General features: G+C 38.1%; 1 protein-coding gene and 2 long non-coding RNA genes across 11 annotated transcripts; 2 read left to right on the top strand and 1 right to left on the bottom strand.

Annotated features, from left to right (window-relative positions):
* The first annotated feature begins 1,551 nt into the window (after positions 1-1,551).
* LOC136251674 (uncharacterized) lies at positions 1,552-3,297 on the top strand. Of its 2 annotated transcripts, none has more exons than XR_010699142.1 (10): positions 1,552-1,823; positions 1,971-2,014; positions 2,065-2,242; positions 2,292-2,348; positions 2,442-2,554; positions 2,594-2,745; positions 2,796-2,876; positions 2,928-3,015; positions 3,069-3,137; positions 3,189-3,297. It is a non-coding gene; the product is annotated as an uncharacterized lncRNA (long non-coding RNA). The 2 variants fall into 2 exon arrangements; XR_010699141.1 differs by having other exon boundaries at positions 1,555-1,823; positions 2,605-2,745.
* A 713-nt stretch (positions 3,298-4,010) lies between these two features.
* LOC136249027 (uncharacterized) lies at positions 4,011-7,660 on the bottom strand. Its single transcript, XM_066040921.1, has 12 exons — positions 7,506-7,660; positions 6,519-7,022; positions 6,395-6,471; positions 6,225-6,341; positions 6,085-6,175; positions 5,978-6,019; positions 5,693-5,920; positions 4,845-4,999; positions 4,642-4,764; positions 4,528-4,578; positions 4,396-4,476; positions 4,011-4,341 (listed from the first exon to the last, which is right to left on the bottom strand). Exons 1-12 carry the CDS (start codon positions 7,552-7,554, stop codon positions 4,294-4,296), a joined length of 1,566 nt encoding a protein of 521 aa, XP_065896993.1. The 5' UTR covers positions 7,555-7,660; the 3' UTR covers positions 4,011-4,293.
* A 3,688-nt stretch (positions 7,661-11,348) lies between these two features.
* LOC136249025 (uncharacterized) lies at positions 11,349-18,757 on the top strand. Of its 8 annotated transcripts, none has more exons than XR_010697993.1 (8): positions 11,349-12,201; positions 12,258-12,360; positions 12,412-12,480; positions 12,905-12,997; positions 13,047-13,207; positions 18,041-18,104; positions 18,347-18,456; positions 18,543-18,757. It is a non-coding gene; the product is annotated as an uncharacterized lncRNA (long non-coding RNA). The 8 variants fall into 8 exon arrangements; XR_010697988.1 differs by having other exon boundaries at positions 11,351-12,201; positions 13,047-13,180; positions 18,543-18,755; XR_010697994.1 differs by lacking the exon at positions 18,347-18,456 and having other exon boundaries at positions 11,353-12,201; positions 13,051-13,180; positions 18,543-18,754.
* The last annotated feature ends 401 nt before the right edge of the window (positions 18,758-19,158 follow it).

Genomic DNA, 19,158 nt, shown 5'->3' with positions numbered 1-19,158 from the left:
AACATGTACGTATTTCTTGACTCATAGAAAGGGACCAATGTCATCTCCCATATTAAGTCCATACTTCATTCAAGTCATCTGGCTGTATACCTGCATTGCTTAGAATGTGTCATACTAAAATAGTCCACGCAAGTGAAATTTAGCAAGTTCATGAAATAGAAGAGATGGTTGGAACTTCACTATTATTACAAAGGTGGTCTTTAAGAGGTGGCCACTAAACAAGTGTTTTACTCTAGGGTACATTTATATGACGATTATCAATTTGACCATTTCCGTTTTCCATTTCTACTGTTTCCATTCCCTGATGACAATGATATTACTATAGACGTCAGTGATGATTTCTCATCTCTCTTGTCTACCAAATACATTATATTGAGAACTATAGGCTATGTTTTGACACTATAGTGTACATGTCAATACAGAGGAACCAAGATGTCCTATTGTGGTTGAAAGTTTTGATATGCTAGAGGTCAAGGGAAATGGGTTAATGGCATAACCTCTTTGTGTCACATCATTACTATCTAGAAACAATAGCAAGTCTGTATTGCAAGGATTCCACAATTCTCTATATATAGTCAATTGAGTTGTATTTCATCTTGCATTATGTAATCTTGTGGGAGTTAATGCTGAGTCACAGAATAATAATTTATAAGATTAAATGTTTGACTAAGCATGTGGCGTAAGCATACACTGTGAAAAAGAGGAATATAAGATGGTATATCTAATGGCTTAAACTACACAAATAATCTCAGTATAGTCTTGCATTATACTAACTATCTTATACTTTGGTATAAACCCCATCTTATATTATGGGAAACAGATTATACTTTAGTTTAATACACATTCTTTGTATGGCTTTGTTTATTTAACTAAATGTGATAACTTTTAGCTTCACCATCAGATCTCATTATTGTCTTATTTTTAGCTTCACCATCTCATTATCACCATCCCATGTGACTTAAGATTTTTTTTATATTATTATTATTAGCACTTTACAGTGACCAGCACTGAAGGTCTTACAGCAACATGTGCTGCAGCCTTAGGATTACCTAACCTAATTTCAGGGACGTATACCTAATGACTTCACTAACTGAAAAGACGTAACAGAAAATGGGCCAAAGTAAGGAAAAAAAATCCCTCCAACCCCAGGATTCAAACTGCAGGTCACCCAATGTCTAGTCGGGGCCACACTCAGTCTTCCTCCAGGAGGGATGGATTTTCTTCCTTAAACGTAAAGTATTTATTATTAGCACTTTACAGTGACCAGCACTGAAGGTCTTACAGCAACATGTGCTTTACTGTACCAAACAAAGTCATGATGATTTTACAATAAGTAGCTACACTTCTGTTAATCACTATATCTAGCTAACTAGCTTCAGTTTGTTGTGATAATTTCATACGCATACATTTTCATATGGCAAAGCATATAATACCAGAAAAATTAATTATTCAATCTAAGAGTCATACAAATCTAGATTTTCTTGCACAGTTAGCACACCTGCAAAACTTCGTAGTAATGCTGGTCTAAAATTGAAGGGGTCAGTGGTGTGCGCATGCGTATTAGATGCAATTAAGTCGCCATCTTTGTCGCTATTGTTGTATCATAGGTTGTAAATGTGAGCAATATGGTGGTGTCGCTCGGACGGTGTATCTCGCGGAGAGTGTGCGCGATCGGCGCCATCGTCCAATGAGCCATGATGATAGTTATGGACCACAACTGTACATCCCTGCTTGTCCCTGCTGGCCTGTCACGGTAGTGGTGAAGTGGCGCGGCCAAGTGGACAATTCCTTCAATGGCAGCCATCAAAAACAGCTCTAGATGAGTAAGTATTAGAACTAAAATGATAGCTTGTACGATAGGTTTAGCCGTATTAAATTGTTTATTGTGTATTGTATGACAATGGCCTGCAAATGATTCAACTTTGGTGTTGCTGTGTACGTATTACATGTTTTATATCCTGTTATCTCAGCTTATGGCGGATGACGAGTGGACACAGTTCATCAGCCATCAACGGTAAGAGTATGCATGGTCTGCTCTTATGATTTTGTATATTATCTCTTCAGAGGTACAGTTTCTTGTCGAACCTCTTGGTTCTGCAGGCTGTCAGTGTACAACATCTGCAGTGTTAGTTTCCTTCAATGGCAGCTGCTTCCGTTAAAGAATCTGGTAGCGACCATGTGTGGACTTTTTGGTTCTTTTTTTACGGAGTTGTTCAACGTCATCTTCTAATTACTTACAGCTGTAAGTGCATTAAGCCTGATTGTGTTTTTATTCATTTTCTTTTCAATAGGGTAGGAATTACAGACTTGGTCTCGGTTCTAGGAGATTCTTCTTATTGCTAACATCTGTAAGTAGGTACACTGAGAGTGTCCAGTATGTCTCATTTCTTCTGGGAACCGGTCTCATTTCCTCATGTTTTTCACTACTTTTTTATCAACAGCTGATGGCTGCTACCTCGTCTGGCTGGCACTGTAAATGAGTTCAGTGCTTTCAAGAACCTGTTCCATCTTGTTTGTCCTTATTTCACTGACCATGCTCGTATTGCTAACAAAAGTAAGTTCACTGAGAGTATGCAAATTATATTATATTTAGTCTTGTTTCAGTTGTACTTAGTGATTACAAGATTCTTGGACTTGGTTATCAGTGTATCAGATGCTTCTTGTGAGCTTACGTAACACGTTAGCCCAACAAAGTCACATACTAAGTGGCCATTTTATGTCTGGTTAGACTCACTGATAACACCTGTAAGTACACCAAGTAATCCAGAATATGAATTATGTTTGCCTCCGTTTAGGGTTGTGAGACCTGATCTTATCAGACTTGTCTTAGTTGTACATGGATTGTCGGTCTCAGTTTTAAAAGATTGTTACAAACTGTAAGTACAATGATTGTTCAGTATACGCATTATATTTACCATCTTTAATAGAGTTGTGGGACCTAGCCGCCGTTCTACATGGTAATGCTAGGTTTCCAGACAAGGTCTCGGTTTTATGAGATTCTTATTGTTACAAACTGTAAGTCCAACGATTGTCCAGAATAAACATTATATTTACCATCTTTGTATTAGAGCTGTGGGACAGTTCTACCTAACAACTAACAGATTGTCATAGAGTTCTACATAGTGATGATAATACAGGTAATTTGTAATGGAACTTGTGAATTGTATTTACTGTCTTACCTGCTGCAGTTGGATAAAGACTGATAAATGATGAAATTGATTTGATACTGTCATGGCCAAGGAGACATTGATTTACTAGCTGTACCTATTGTGGTTTTAACATATTTACAGAATTAAATTCATTACAAATATAATTATAGAAATTATTTAATTAAGGTAGCCACAGATTATAGGAAAGTAAAAAAGTACAGTAGTATAGTAGCCAATATATGGTTGAAATAGGCTTAGTATAGTCTGATAATACACCGCACTATACTAGTGATTTAATCTCTAATATATGACCGTCTTAAAAAGCTTGTTATAGTAAAGTCCTAATCTATTAATATATACTGTACTATTTCATTCCAATACTAACATAATAAGACTGTTATAGACCTTATTATTCTGAGCTTTTTTCACAGTGATAGTTAGCAATATACTTCTTAGTGGTCCCTACTATACAGTACTATCGTACTGTATGATGTTCCAATTTTTATATTCAACAATGAAATTGAAAGCTTGCAAAGTGGAATAGGAAGATTAAATTAATTTTATTCAACATTAACAATTGTTAATTTAAACAGTTTGTTAGTGATTTTATTAATGAAAGAAGATGTCTACCAAAATTGTGGTGATGCGCTTCGAAGTTGATGGATCACATTTTTGGTTAAAGAATAGTAATATACCAAGCTATCATGGCTGGTAGATGGGAGGGGAATGTATGTGTTATTTATGCTTTCATTGCTATTTTATTGCAGTAGCCACATATCTCAACCTGTACTATATATCCTGTGGTATAGAATATCCCACTTAATATAAACCTAAAGAATAAACAGGATGTCACATGATAGGTTCCTTCTAAATATTTTTATGATTGATAACATCTTTTAATGGTACAGTATATAATAGCAGACATCATCAAAAATGATAATACAGTCATAATAATGTATATATAAAGCATAAGGTAAAAATCAATTCAGCAAAATTAATGATACAAGCACAAGCTGATATATAGTATAGAAAGTTTAATTGTTCTCCATCAGATATAATATCAAGGTTAAATGTTAGGTTTTATCTTGTATCACATGAATGGGTCAGTTTCAATATAACCTCTAGCTCAGCAGTCACTCCTTCCTCACACCTCGTGCTCCCACAGAAGCTCAGCATAGTGAACTGCTGACATCTACAATATTAACATAGATGCATCACAAAAGCACATAATATAACATGTACACACCTCAAGATAGTCAGCCAACTTCTGCACTACGCTACCATCATTAACTTCACATTTGTTGAATAACTGTCTGATTTGTACAACCTTGAGAGGTAAAACAAGATGATCAATTTCTTTGATAACACTATAACTCACCAATGGCTCAGTTGACTGTGCTGAACCCACAATAGAAGACATCCACTGTTTCTATAGAACAATTAGTGATTTCATTGCATACATGTATATATGTACCATACTATTCAGACTTACCAACATCTCCTTACATTTCCTTTGACCACTGAACTTGGTTAATACTTTAATGATAGTAAACACCAAGTCCAGTTTATCGTATACAACCTCTGCTCTCTTGTATTGGTGTAGTGGATCAACAAGCTATAGGGGAATACTGTACTGTAACAACATGTGTGATATAACTAAATTTAAGTTATAGGGACTCATAAGGAATCCCATACCTGGAAGGCTTTGCTGTCAGGATTTCCAGTGATTATGGAACTAACATGATGGGCCAGGTCACATCCTCCAATAACTACATTCATTCCGTAGCCATCATGAACACAAGCAGCTGTGGCCCAACAGTCACAAGTGGTCCTCACAAAGAAGTTCCTTACTGGAAATAAAGCAATAAAATTAATAAAACAATATATGAACTTTATAACGTGTGACCTGCCTGAACAAAAACTGGCTGTTTTCGAAGATTATATTTAGCCAAAAAACACATCGGGTAAAAATACGTGTGCTTCATGAAAAATTTACACACACTTTAATCGCGTTCGTATGCACTGAAATTAAGCTCAAATTAATAAAACCTATATATCACTAGATTTGCCTGTTTATGGAGAGTATGAAAATCTTTGTTTCGTGTTCACACAGCAAAGGATACATGAGTTATGGATGTTTATTTATGATGCTGTAAAAACAACATTCAACATCGTTATTTCTTAGTTGGAATGACCTTCTTCTTTGTCAACACGGAGTACAGGGAAAGCAATATACCTTGATTGATTTGCCAGTTCATGGTGCACATATTGAGCCAAGTCCCATCTTCATAACTTGTTTCAATCATATGTTTCAATCATGACTTATGATCTATTATCTGAGCGCCAGTAATTTATTTCCCGTATTTTTACTGTACAAATCGACACTGTTCCAACTGTCAAGTGCTATAACTCCAAGACTATTCATCATAACTTTGGCTGTCCACTCTTTTGTTACTATAGATTACAGAAATGCAATAAAATGGACTTTGAGGAATGTGCGAAAATGGCTGGTTTTTTCTCAGCCGGTCACATATTATATTAACCTCGAATGTTCAAGGATACATGTTTATGCTTGTGTAACTCTTCCATGGCCTCTATTGTACTACCAATGAGTAGGCCAAAACAATGAGACAGTTTCCTCTTCTCGCTAAACTTCTTCTCCCAGTTCCTCATGTAAGATGCAGAGTGTTGTGGAAGATTGTCCAGCTCAGTGAGTTCAGCTGTGACCACACCCAACTGCCTTATGATCTTGTTGACAGCTTCAGCCAAGTCTGCATGATTAGCAATTCAATAAAAATGTTTGCTGATGAATCATGTAAATAACTTACTGTGGTCAAAATGTTCCCTGACGAAGTAACCACAATCTTGATCTGCAAAACAACAAAACATTAATCGTTGACCACTATTCTGAGATTATAACAGTTGTAGGTGGTACCTTCCAGATAGGCAACTATGCTATCTAGTTGGTTGCCATTATCCAACTGGTGCCATTTGTCAAAGAGCTTCTTATCCAGAATAAGTGAAACCTGCAGTACCACAGTATTTACAATATGTGTTACCCTATGTTCATCTAACCTTCGTAATTTTCAAGGTCACCACATGTCCATTTGTAGTCAGAGCATTTTGAAAGTAATGATCTCTATTGTACCTTACAGTAACAGCTTCACCATATGGAAATTCTCCTTCCCACTGCTATATATAACAATGTTATAAAGTTAATCATATTATGTCGTATAGCTTCTTACTGTTGAAACATAGCAAACTGTAGCATAGTGGTGCTGCTCTTTAGGCTTCAGTGGTATAAACTCCTCAACTGCTTGTGCTAATAAAAAGTGGGATAAATATCTTCTGTTATATTGTGAAACGTACTTGTCTTCTGTGGTATCACACAAACAGCATGCTGGCTAATCTCATTATCCTTTTCCTGACACTGCACTGGTGATCCAGTCACAATGAGCCCCTCATCATCATCTTGATGTGTTGCTTCAACACTGTCACAAGTGACTTCTCCTACAGACTGACACTCCTCATTAACAGTTGTAAGCAATCCACCAGTTGATCGGAGAGAAGAATCCAGAGAGGACAAGTCACCATCAACTTCATCACTGTCTTGTACACCAGGACCAACCAGGTCAAGATGCTCTGCACCATGTGGAGTAGTAGTACTGACTGCAGAGGAAGGCTCAGGGTCAGTACTTGTGTTGATGTCTTCTCTGCCCTCTAAAACTGACTCATAGTGAACCTTAGGAGAATTAAGATATCCAGCATTCTCCGATCGCAACTGGGAGAAAGTTTCATTTTGTGTAAAACCAATCGAAGTAGGTTGGTACACTAGTGTGTAACTCCTACGGGTTACATCAGTATCGCTGTCACCTAATAGGAAACAGAATTTCATCACATTGCACAATAAGGAAACAGAATTTCATCACATTGCACAGTAAGCACCCTTCACCACAAGATGTATTCATGTCTACTGGCCCCATTCAGTGATAAGTCAGCACTCAAAGAATAGTGTGACTTATATGAGTGCATAAGGTCATGCTAAAACACTCACTGTAGTTAACTGTGCGGGTTCTCTTTTGTTGCAAGTATACGCCCATACATGATGCATTTTAATAGTATATACCTCACTGAGTTAACCAACCCGAGCCAACCTACATTACCTGTAGGCTAAAACTATGCATTTTCACATGTTCACTATTCGCGGAAACTTAACTATACCATTGCTAAACTCAGTAAACTGAATACAGCTTATAAATTGTCAAATAATGAAATGAACGGCAGCGATGCATGTTTATAGTAGGGAATATATAATATGATAAAAGCAGGTCACACTCAAGCCAACTTAGCACTTACTTCTAGTGAAACCGATGCACTCAGAAGCGACGAGTTCTTCTAATTCCATTCAACAACGCACACTACGCTCTGTAAAAGTATTAGAATAAAAAATGATCGTTAGTGATCAAGACCTTACCTTATACTTATCATATACGTCATATCTAAATATAGAACTGCTGCACCGCTTTCCGTAATTGATGACGTGACATTCACAAGAAAAGTACCGGTAAGTGGTGCATAGCGCGCGCCTTTTCCGTACCCGAAGAAACTCGTAGCTTCCATGTTAACTCCGTTTAATTTATTAAACTTCCAATACTAATATTGTTAGCTATATATTAAATCATAGATCTATGATTAAATGAATGAATGCATGAAGTCATGAATAACAGATTCCCCTCCATTTACCAGTTTAGCCATTTGGTATATCCCTATTTTGATGGGCTAGTCAATTGAGCTGTTGTATTATGTAATCGCTTAGATTTGAGTGGTTCAATTTGGAATCTGTTATTCATGACTTCATTCATTCATTTAATATATAGCTAGCAATATTAGTATTGGAAGTTTAATAAATTAAACGGAGTTAACATGGAAGCTACGAGTTTCTCCGGGTACGGAAAAGGCGCGCGCTATGCACCTCTTAAACCGGTTGAACAGGTCTAACCACTCCAACACGTAATCCCATAGCAACGGTTAGTCTGGCGCCGCCCGCCCCTTCGCAAAAAGTAAGGGTCTGGTGAAATACAAATACCTATAAAAAATAATTATTATAATCATTTCAAAAAAAAATTTTCAATTAGACAGCGCACGTAATGCTTGTTACGTCAGATAATTGCACTTCAATTCGAACAAAAGCATTGTGTTGCCAAGGCAATTTCTGTGTGAATGTCATTGGCATGCACTAAATGGCTAGCGCCGAATCTGGGCGCTAGAAATGATTTAGTATATTTCACCATAGATACTAAATACATAATGGATTGGAAACGCAATACATTTTACGGTTACGGGCTCGATACGGTCACGTGATGACATTTACGGGACACAGCAGCATTTTCAATAGGCACAATACATTTTTGTCGAATTCGCCCAGAGTTTTCTCGAAAACAGGTGTCTTTTTTAATTCGTTCATCCTTTTTTTAGCACTCACGAAGGTATGAACTTTTCTTTAGTATAGCATGTATCGCTAGACTTGGTTTCACAAAGCCAGGAAAACCCCCACAGCCACTACCGTCATGTAGCCATTCTTTCGCTTCGCTTACGGAAAGTAACTGCTGTACAGTGCTAAAAATAATTATTTTGTATTCATTACGATGTGGCGAAACTGTTCAGCACTTCTAAAACTTCGTACGTCATACGCCCTATGCACTAAAACCCCCACAGTAGTTTTTGAACACAAATTTCGCGTTCCTTCCTTCACACCTTCGGTTGTACGAAACGACTAACCTTCAGTCACAAACCAATAAATAGCTGAGTCATTTAGCAATGATTTAACGCTTTATAAAACCTGTAATAGTAGTCTCAGTGTTAAGAACAACTGCAGTTCGTACACTTGGTAACGTTGCCATAAATCACGTGACCGTATCGAGCCCGTAACCGTCAAATGTATTGCGTTTCCAATCCATTATGTATTTAGTATAGTAAGGGTCTGGTGAAATCATAGATTCTATGATTTCACCAGACCCTTACTTTATGCGAAGGGGCGGGCGGCGCCAGACTAAGCAACGGTCTAGTTAAACTACTAACTGCTGGTGAGAGCTCGGTCTTTACGCTCAACTGAATTCAGCTCAATGGAGATTTCGTTGCGAGACGAAGATGTTCTGGCAATTATTCTGGGCTTGGCTACGCACAGGGAGTGCATTGAAGGTGTGGCACAACGAGTGGCTCTAACTACACGACCAAACACTGCTCCAACCCTGGAGGCTGCTACCGGTTCTTCTCAGAACCTCTCTCGGCTACCTCTTCCGAGGCCAACCAAGGTACGTGCTTCTGTTAACTCAACATGTGTGGCTGTTTTCGCGACGTTAGCCTCGAAGCGGCTAGCTCACTAGCTCCTCCCATTCCTTAAGGAGTGACCTCATTTGTAGTAACTCTTCTCTACTTCTTAAGGTGGCGCTGAAGTAATTATGTGAAGCCGTACAATGCCCATTTGTCACGATTAAAATTAGCCAACGCGCTTAATTAGCTATTTTAGGGTGGTGGAGAACTCCAGTTGTGAACCATGTAGTCTAAGTTTAAAGGGTTCTTATGTAGCCTGTAATGTTGTAGCCTAGCATGCCAAGTTTCGTGAAATCAACCGCTTTAATTTCGTGGTTATTAAACTCTGAACTTACGAGCCGATTTTAAAAATAACTCACCCCAGAAACAACCTAGCGCTAAGGCGCCTTGGCTCTTATGGTTTCTCACCTTGTAGAACAATTCTATGGAATCCTTTTTAACGATAACAACGTGGAAACTGGTTAAAATGCAAACCTGCATTTTTCAACAAGTGATATCACGCCCGTCAACAGCGAATCGCGAAAAATCTTTCCATAGCCCTGTAAAGAAACGCTTCACCAGTGCCTCTGCCAAATTTTGAGGGTCTATGGTACATAAATATGGAGTTATTTCACGAATTGTAAGACAGTGTAACTGGTCAGGGCGTGCTCCGTAAAGCAGTATATTGATTTATTGGCTCATCCGGCTGTCTACTGCCTTATTTGTCATGGATTTCCACCTTACATTTTTATAATAAATGACTTCATTTCTCCACAGTGGAAATGCTATTGCTTTGAAAGTACACAAGCTGGTATACTGTATGTTCTTTAGAATAGTTGAGTTAAAATGTGACCGGATTTGTGGAAAGGTACCTTTTCCACACATTTTACATACCAGCAAACAAAATGGTGTAACACTTGATTCCTTACACTGATGAACTTGCTCTTAGTATCAAAATGCTGCTAGATACCCACCACGGCATACCAAAACAGCTATTTCTCAAGAACAATAAACGACTGAAACATACTACCAACTGATACAATTGAAATTGCAGATACTGTTCTATTTACAGCTAGACTCCAATCATATTATTGTACCTAATGTATTTGTTTATGTGATTCCTGAGCACACCAGTAGGGCTGACTGCTCAGTAAACAATAATAATAATAATAATAATAATCTCCTATAATACTATCAAAGTATATTTATCGTCGGTTCGCCAGTCTCACGTTGAGCAAGCTCACTCGCCGCCCGACATCAGTCAAATGCCACGACTTCAGCAAGTTCTGCGAGGAATTAAGATTTCTGGTGCGTCATCTCCGGCAGTCAACAACCGCCCAGAGCCAATTTTTTTTTGGGCCCACTTCTGACTTAGAAAATTTTTCTCGTTTGGTGAACTTACCGTTTTTGTTTGTTTTACGTAAAGTCACACTACTCAGGGGGTTGGTGAATCTCGGGGACAAAACCCTCGGATCAACCCAGCTAGGTTCCTTGGGGTTCTTCTCAAGTGATGTAGCGAAGTCAAGGAGCGAATTATACAGGCAGCTAGTCTTACTAGGTGAAAATTTCCTTTGTCACCTCACAACACACGAGATGACTGAAACAGATTTGCCATGGGCTGAACTTGCTGGGAGTGGAGGAAATGAAGGCTATAACTGAGAACATGAAATAGTGAACACTGAGTATATCTATATGGTAAGATAGTGTAAACTGCAATTGTTGGTTAGTTGGATTTCCTGAGACTACATGAGTAGCTATCTTCATTTGATATGCCAGTATGTCAGTCATTCAGTGTCCAGTCCAGCCGAGGGTTCAGCTTGGTGACCCCACAAATAGCACAGCTAAGTTTGCATCATTTACTCAGGTGAATTGACAGGGAAGAACTCATTTTTGTGGGCCCACTTCTGAGTTAGAAAATTTTTACATTTTGTGAATTTACCGCTTTTTGTTTGTTTTACGGAAGTCACATTGTTCAGGCATAGATTATATATTCCCCACCTAGGGAATATATAATCTATGGCTTGCCATTTTCTAATCCTTTTAGTGTGCACATGCAGTACTAGTTTCAGTAGTAGGTGTTCTAGAAGCAGTTCCGTTGGGAGCTATAACATATACCATCATTCTATTATAATCCAATACTATAGTGCTGCTGTAGTGAAGCTTTATGTTTACTAAAGGAGACTATGGAACCCACTATGACAATTACGGTCATATGAGTCACTAGGCCAAGAGTTGTAAGATCACTTCAGTATAGTGACCTTGTCAAGTATATAGGTCCCAAACACAACTGAGATGTACTTCATGACCTCATTTATAAGACCACCTCAATATACAGTAGTGACCATGTCAAGTATATAGATCCCTCTAACTTGGTCTGTTGTTGGGACATGAAAACTCATGTACTGTATTAATCAACTCCTATGATATGTTTATTGTGGCAACAGTTGGTTTGTTAGTAGTGCTATTTGGGAAGGCTATGATTAAAGAATTTTTTATGGGTGTTTTCAACTATACTGTAAGCTAACAAAGCCATTGTCTAGGAAATCATTTTGTACAGCATATCGATACTGTTGCAACTGCTGTGACAAATCGCATGGTACAAAATAAAGGTGACATGTGGGAACCATTACTTGTGTATTATCTTGTGAGGTCATGTGATCTTGTCACAGGTGTTGACTGTGGTATTTCATAATGAGATGAATTGTACGGCACTATCACCATGATGACAACTTCAGAGACACTGGTATGATAAGTTGTGTGATTTTTTTCACACAATCAATTGTGCCACTCCGTTGTTAGGCAAGGTTAACATTACTGTGGACACCTCAACTAGTCCAACACGAAATGTAGCTACCCTGATTTATGTAACATGTTGCCATAGTGATAGCTGTTACAACACAAGGTTTGCATGACAACAGCATACTACTGTATCACATTTCCGCCATCGTAACAGGCCTACCAAATAAGCATAATTGAAGCCTTACTACAGAGCCCAGTTGGAATGGTAGCATGGACCATAAAGGTAGGTGTGGTGATGTGTTCAGGGCCGCCCAGAGAAATTAAGGGGCCCAGGGCAAAGAGTTAAAGTGGGGCCCTTGACCCAAGTTGTAAGGTGAAGACCAAAAAAAAAAAAAAAAAAAAAGGTCACAACCTGCTGGAAATGACAATAACTACCCATCACCAACCATATCTCCTTATCTATAAGCTTGCTACACTGCTCCCTGAAGAATACTGTGACTGCTCTATTAGAGTATTTAGATCTGACTGCTCTATTAGAGTATATCGATCTTTTAAACAGTTATTCAGGGGGCCCTTCATGGGGCCTCCTGGGGCCCCTTTCAGGCTGGGGCCCGGGGCAAAATGCCCCAGTTGTCCCCCCCTGTGGGCGGCCCTGGATGTGTTGTTACCATCTTGGTGTGTGTTGTGAGGGCCATGTACTTCTCCAGCCTCAGAATGGCTGTGTTGTCAAGGGGATAAGGGAAGCATTTATTGACTATAACAAAGTGTCCACCCACATGATCAAAGCTGCTGCAGGACAGGTGAGCACCAACCACATTCACACAACTATTATTGTTGCCATAGTTACAGAAAGGAGCATCATCACACAAACTACAATTGTGATACTACTGTCTTAAAGAGTTCCTACTTCATCAGTGAAGAAAACTAATGACGCAGAGGCGGATCCAGACTTATGGAAAGGAGGGGGGCAAAAATGAACTGAGGTACTACATTGTCTCTGGTTTGATAAGGTGAGACCAAAAAAAAATGGTCACAGCCAGCTGGCAATAGCTGCTCACCTTATCAATCAAGCATTTATAGTTGATAAAATACACAAAAATCCTTAAATAGCTCACTACACACTGTTCTAATACTGTGACTGCTTTATTAGAGTGACTGCTCTATTAGGGTATCTCGATCTTGGTATACTAAAAAATTTTGGAGGGGGGTCAAGAGCCCCCTTTGACCCCCCTGTATCTGCCCCTGTGACGCCATGGCAACTAGTGGCATGTACAAGTGAGCACGTGCTACAGTATGTAACCAGTCATGTCCATTTAACTGTCTGTCATCACAGGACTAACCTACTGACATTCAAGAAACACACTTCACAAGTCTTAGTTATATACATATACTATCTATGAGAACACTCACCAGATAAGATCCTCAAGTGATAGTAAGAGTATTTGTATAAATCCAAGATCTCACCAGTCTGTTTTTTCCATCTACAATTTTACTTTGGAGCAATAATTATCTAAAGGCTCTAATTCATATTAAGTATTTAAATCTGTAATTCACCTTATTGTAGTTGTACTAATTTTATTGATTTGTCTATGTTTTCTTCATTTTCCTTTGAAGTTGTACTGTATAGCACAAAGATAAATTTTCTCTCCCATCTTATTCTAGGATTTCTATTGACTAAGAAAAATTTAATTATTTGTATACAGGCTCAAAATTGAGAAAATATAAAGAAAGTGAATTAATATTACACAGTCAGTTTGCTTTTGGATAATGTCTCCAACCGCAACAAAAATTTGATGAATCCATGTATCTCATCGCTGGTCGTCTGAGCATTCTGAAAGTGATACCTCCCTCAATCAACCATATATTCTGTTTATTAGACTGAATAAAGTCATGATCACCTAGCCTTTTCCTGTCACCAGTAACTTTCTAGTTAATTTCTTTGCGGATATTACGCTCTGAAACTGAAGAAATTAGTGGTCTTCTAAACTATTTATCTTGTCAAGATCAACAGAAACAACTGACATCCAATCAGCTACTGTATTGTAGTAACAAAACTTTCCTTGGTCATGCAATAAATGAATTGAAGAGACCTACTTGATATATCAGGCAGCAGAACAATCACTGCATGAGACAGCTATTAATATTTTATTATTATCCTATTCCATTTTCTTGGAGGTTCCACTGATAAAATACAATTTCAGCAATGGTAGCGGCTGGCCAAGCTGCAAGTTTTGATTCAGAAAGCATTCCATTCTGTAAAATAGACCCCATCCTGGATCCAACTCACTACTCAGGCTGAGATATCTGGCATTAGTCCACTACTCTGAGTCCACTACTCTGTTAATGAATCATTGATGTTCACACAATATAGCCTCCTTGAGGTATCTGAATGTTTGCTCCTCACAAACTGCACAAAATTCCTTTAGATTCTGCTTAGACTAAGCTTGTCACCATACTTGTTTCCTTTGTAGTGTAGTTACATACTGATTTAGCCTATGCCGATTAGAAAGGCTGGGCCCCAGACTGTACATTCTGAAGTCAAAGTAAGCAAAAACAACTCACATACTAGTAAAAACAAGTCATGCATTAAGTTCCTTACTTGATACATCCGAAGATGAACACATTGAGTCAGCTATTCCCACAATTAGTAGAACTCTACTTCGTTACTAATGACAACCAACAAGAACCCACAATCGATCCTTAAATTCGTTTTATCTTTCTTGGGGTACGTTTGATTACCTGCTGGAAGTGCCACCGATAACTTGTACAGCAATGGTAAGCTGCAAGCTTCAATTTGAGAAAGCATTCCGTTTCCGTAGTTTAGTCCATCATTCCGTTCCGTTCCGTTCCGTAGAATAGACCCCACCTGTTTAAGCGCTTCTTTAATGGATAAATTCGCTAGGTGCTCTCTAGGCGTCTTCCTTGCTACTCCAGCTGGTTGTCTTACAACTATATATCCTATAATTATATATGTTGTATTGCTCTGGGCACCACTGATAATAGGGGTCCTTTATCTGTGTATGCAGTTATCAATGTCATGGCCCCACCCCAGGATCATATCATTAAGGGACAACACTGGCTAGTGTCAAACTCCCCACTACTGGGGCAAAGAAAGTTACTGAATCCCTTCCTCCTAAGAATTGTTTATTTATTTACTAAGACTTTTGTTTAATGACCTTATACAATTCACTTGAACTGTCATTGTCCCAGGGGTGTAATCTCTCTCACCCTAGGGTCTGGTGACATGCAATACAAAATCTTGGTAGTGACACATGGAATTCATTGGTTGCCAATCAGATTCCAGGGGCGGATCTAGGATTTATAAAAGGGGGAGCTAACTCAAGGTACTAATCTCTTGGGTAGAGGTAGTGAAGCACACTTCCCAGCATGCGAAGCATGCTGGAACTAGGGGGGTCTGGGGGCATGCCCCCCCAGGAAAATTTTGAAAAATAGATGCTAAAACACTGCAATTTGGAGACATTTCCACATAAAATTCATAATATTTTCTGCCTGTAGTAGATATTTTATATACTGCCTTTAGATTATAGGTATGGCTCTCTGAAGCATTTTGCTAATGGAAAAGTTTGGGTAGGTACAGACAACCAAGTACAGACAACCAAGTACATGATGCACCCCTCTCACAATTGCACAACACTGAATAGGTGCATGTTAGAATAATAATGTTGAAAGTGAAAAATTTTGAAATTTGAACAATACAAGATTGAATCTGAGAGCATTTTCAATGGAAATTGTGAACCTGAATTAAGTATTGTCATACATATTAACTACACAAGTAGATGAATGAAGCCCTTTAAACAGACCAGTTCATTTCATTGCATGTATAGGTGCTGGCAGATTTGGAAAAATTCCATAACAGAACCAACTACATGTTTCCAGTGAATGTTCTATTAGAGTAGTTAGCTGACTGCTCTATTAGAGTATCTCAATCTTGTAAACGTCCAATGCTGATTCGGGTCCTTGTTGCATAAATTTTAGCATAAATCCACTGATAATACCTTGGAAAGACGTTTATAAGGTGGTTTTATGAGTATTTGTATTATTAGTGATCATATAATTATGCTAAGACAAAATTTCATTATAATACTCAGCATATTGATCAAGTAAAGCCTAAATATGAAGGGGGGGGGGCTTCAGCCCCCAAAGCCCCCCCTGGATCCGCCCCTGGATTCTAGATAGCCTCTTGTGTCAGTTATTTTGGTATGACTAGAATTCAGTTTATTATTTATTGTTGTCTCCTGTTCTGGTCACAGTCTCCCAACGCGTGCACTTTTTATCATATCCTCCATCATCAATGTACGTCACACAAATTTGTAATGTGTAGTTAATGTAATATATTGTAATTACTGTCAAGCATTCCTATAGCATGTCACCAGACCCTTATTGTCAGGAGGTGACACTAGCCATGGTCATTATATAACTGTCAAATCCCTGTGTGTGTGTGTGTGTGTGGGGGGGGGGGAAGATCATTTAATACATGGGGCATGATATACTAAAGTGCTTGAACAGGTGACCATTAGTCATGGTAGTGCAATGGAACCTGCCTTGGTGTCCACCTGTATACTGATGACCTTAGTAAACCACAATTTGATGCAGCTACCATACAGCAGGAACTTTGCTGGAAAGAAATGCTGACAAATTCATACTTCATCAGCTTTGACAAAATATTTGTGCTCATCAGGTTTTTCTTCTGTCAAATTTTCTGTCATATAATACCTGTCTAGTAAGGCTGCAACCTGAAGGTGGCCATTATAGGCATGTCTTACTGTATGTGGACCAAGTTATTACTACATAAAAGCAAATGTTGATTGCATTGTAGTGAAAGTACCGTTGGATGTGCATATGGAAAACACAGCATTAGGAGGTGTGGACATGTATGGTGTGTTGAGAGACTACTATACAGCATGGGGCAAAGCTGACTTCTGTATTAGTCTTGAGACACTCACAAGTGCTGTATTTTTGTACACACAAGCATAGGCAGTACTTTAAGTGTTAATTGTACTTCCTGGTCATCTTGCTCATAGCATTTTATCTTGAGTAACTAAACTGCTTCAATATCCAGTGATCAGACTAAGTGTACATTGTTCTTATAATCTATTTGTAGTCATAGATCAAATTGGTAGGATTATATCAGTGATTTCAGTTACAATGTCACGCATGTGATCAATCATACTGCCCTTGTTTTGTAGCATTCTTGTACTGTATATCCACATAATGTGGCAGATACAGTGCACATACAGTATACTAGTTTATTATACGGAAATACAGTACACATTGGCACTTTTATTCATCCCACACAAAGTGCAATATAGATTGTTAATCAATTTGTTCGAACATAAAGAAGAGTGATTCTAAACTAAAATCTAATTATCAATAATAGGCCAAACATATCTAATTTGAAAATTGCTATGTAGTGTAGCAACTAGGTGTTAGCATGTTCAATTTCAGTTGATTACTTCCTGAGATTCCTCTGTGTATGCATAGTTATAATTATACAGGTTATTTGACTGTACATATGTGAGCCTCTGTGGCAGTACTTATAGCTGGTTTCTAGGCAGTGGTTGCTATGGAATTGTCAGGGGATACTATTAGATGGTGCATCAATTGTACAATGGTCCAATTGTTTTATAAACACCCTACAGGCTGTAGCGCATAATGCATACCTTATGCATATTCAAAAATTTGTAAGGAGTGTTCTTGATATTAATAATGGAGTGCCATTGGGCTCACATAGTACTGTAGTTTTTTACCTCAGTTACACATTAAGGCATTTAATCTGTATGTTCACTGTACTGTGTATTATGTAATCCTCTTTTTACTGACAGTGGAAGCTGTATGATCAATATTGGCAGCGGTAGCAGTAACAATGAAACAGCATCAGCAGTCCAAGTAAGGGTATGTACATACAGTAAGTGCTTTAATTTAGTGCTGCACCAATAATCGCATCAGTATCAGAAAAACCATACATCAGCTACATTTTTGTATATCAGTATTGGATTGGCAGAAAATGTATTAATTTAGAAATACATACTCATGTGCACCAAATGGTATTTACAAATGCATAATGTTACATTCTCCTACATAACAATGTTGCTATTACTGCTTAAAAGTACTGTTACCTATTGTTGTAGCACTATTGGAATTACAATTGGTCCACTACTAGTAAAATTTGCTGAGACAGGCATTCAGTACTATATCAAATTGGCTACGTTTATCACCTTGAAAATATGAAGCAATATCGGTTAGCAGAATATCGGCAAATGTCATATTGGTGCAACACTAATGTGCTTATGATTGTACACTACTATTATTATTACTACTTTACAGGGACCAGTGACAGCAACTTGTGCTGCAGCCTTTGAGTTACCAGCCTAATAAATAGAATTGGAGACTTTAAGAGTACTTTACCTAGTTAATTAATAGTGGACCAAAGAAACATGGTTGTCACATAGTGAGATACCTGTAAAACTGATGGGACGGTACATGTATGTACAACAAGTCAACAACTGTAACTATGTAGTTTGTTTAGTCATGCACTACACACTAGGGTTGGGAGGTATTTAGGTATTAGTAGTTAACAGTAGTTAACAAAGGTATTTTCAGATACCGATGTTGGCTTCAAAAGTACTGAATACCGATTTTAATGTACATGTAGTTATAGTTGATGGTTTAGTGGTACCATACATGAAGCCAAGCTTCATTTTATTACACTGCACCACTGCACATTACCACTAAACCATGAACTAATATTCACCAGCATTGTGATTTGATTACTTTTAGGGGCAATTCAAGCCTTTCTTTGTATGTAGTCCAGTTGATTAGAAAACTTTTACTACTGACACAGGTGTGGGTACGAGAGTGACATACAAGATATTTAAAGGTATTTAGGTATTTTTCTCAATACCGTACCGTTCTCAAAAATGCAATACCGCCCATCTCTACA

The sequence above is a fragment of the Dysidea avara genome, chromosome 3 (assembly GCF_963678975.1).
Source record: "Dysidea avara chromosome 3, odDysAvar1.4, whole genome shotgun sequence".
NCBI classification, from domain to species: domain Eukaryota; kingdom Metazoa; phylum Porifera; class Demospongiae; order Dictyoceratida; family Dysideidae; genus Dysidea; species Dysidea avara.
The sequence above is the reverse complement of the archived record's forward strand: the minus strand, read 5'-3'. Positions and strand labels throughout refer to the sequence as shown.

What these genes read in the sequence shown, in the direction of transcription:
- LOC136249027 (XM_066040921.1), bottom strand. Translation starts at nt 7,554, where the DNA reads ATGGAATTAGAAGAACTCGTCGCTTCTGAGTGCATCGGTTTCACTAGA. An exon ending in GTGCATCGGTTTCACTAGAA is followed by an intron (nt 7,023 to 7,505) that starts GTAAGTGCTAAG and finishes GTTTCCTATTAG; the next exon opens with GTGACAGCGATACTGATGTA. An exon ending in AGTTGGCTGACTATCTTGAG is followed by an intron (nt 4,342 to 4,395) that starts GTGTGTACATGT and finishes TTAATATTGTAG; the next exon opens with ATGTCAGCAGTTCACTATGC.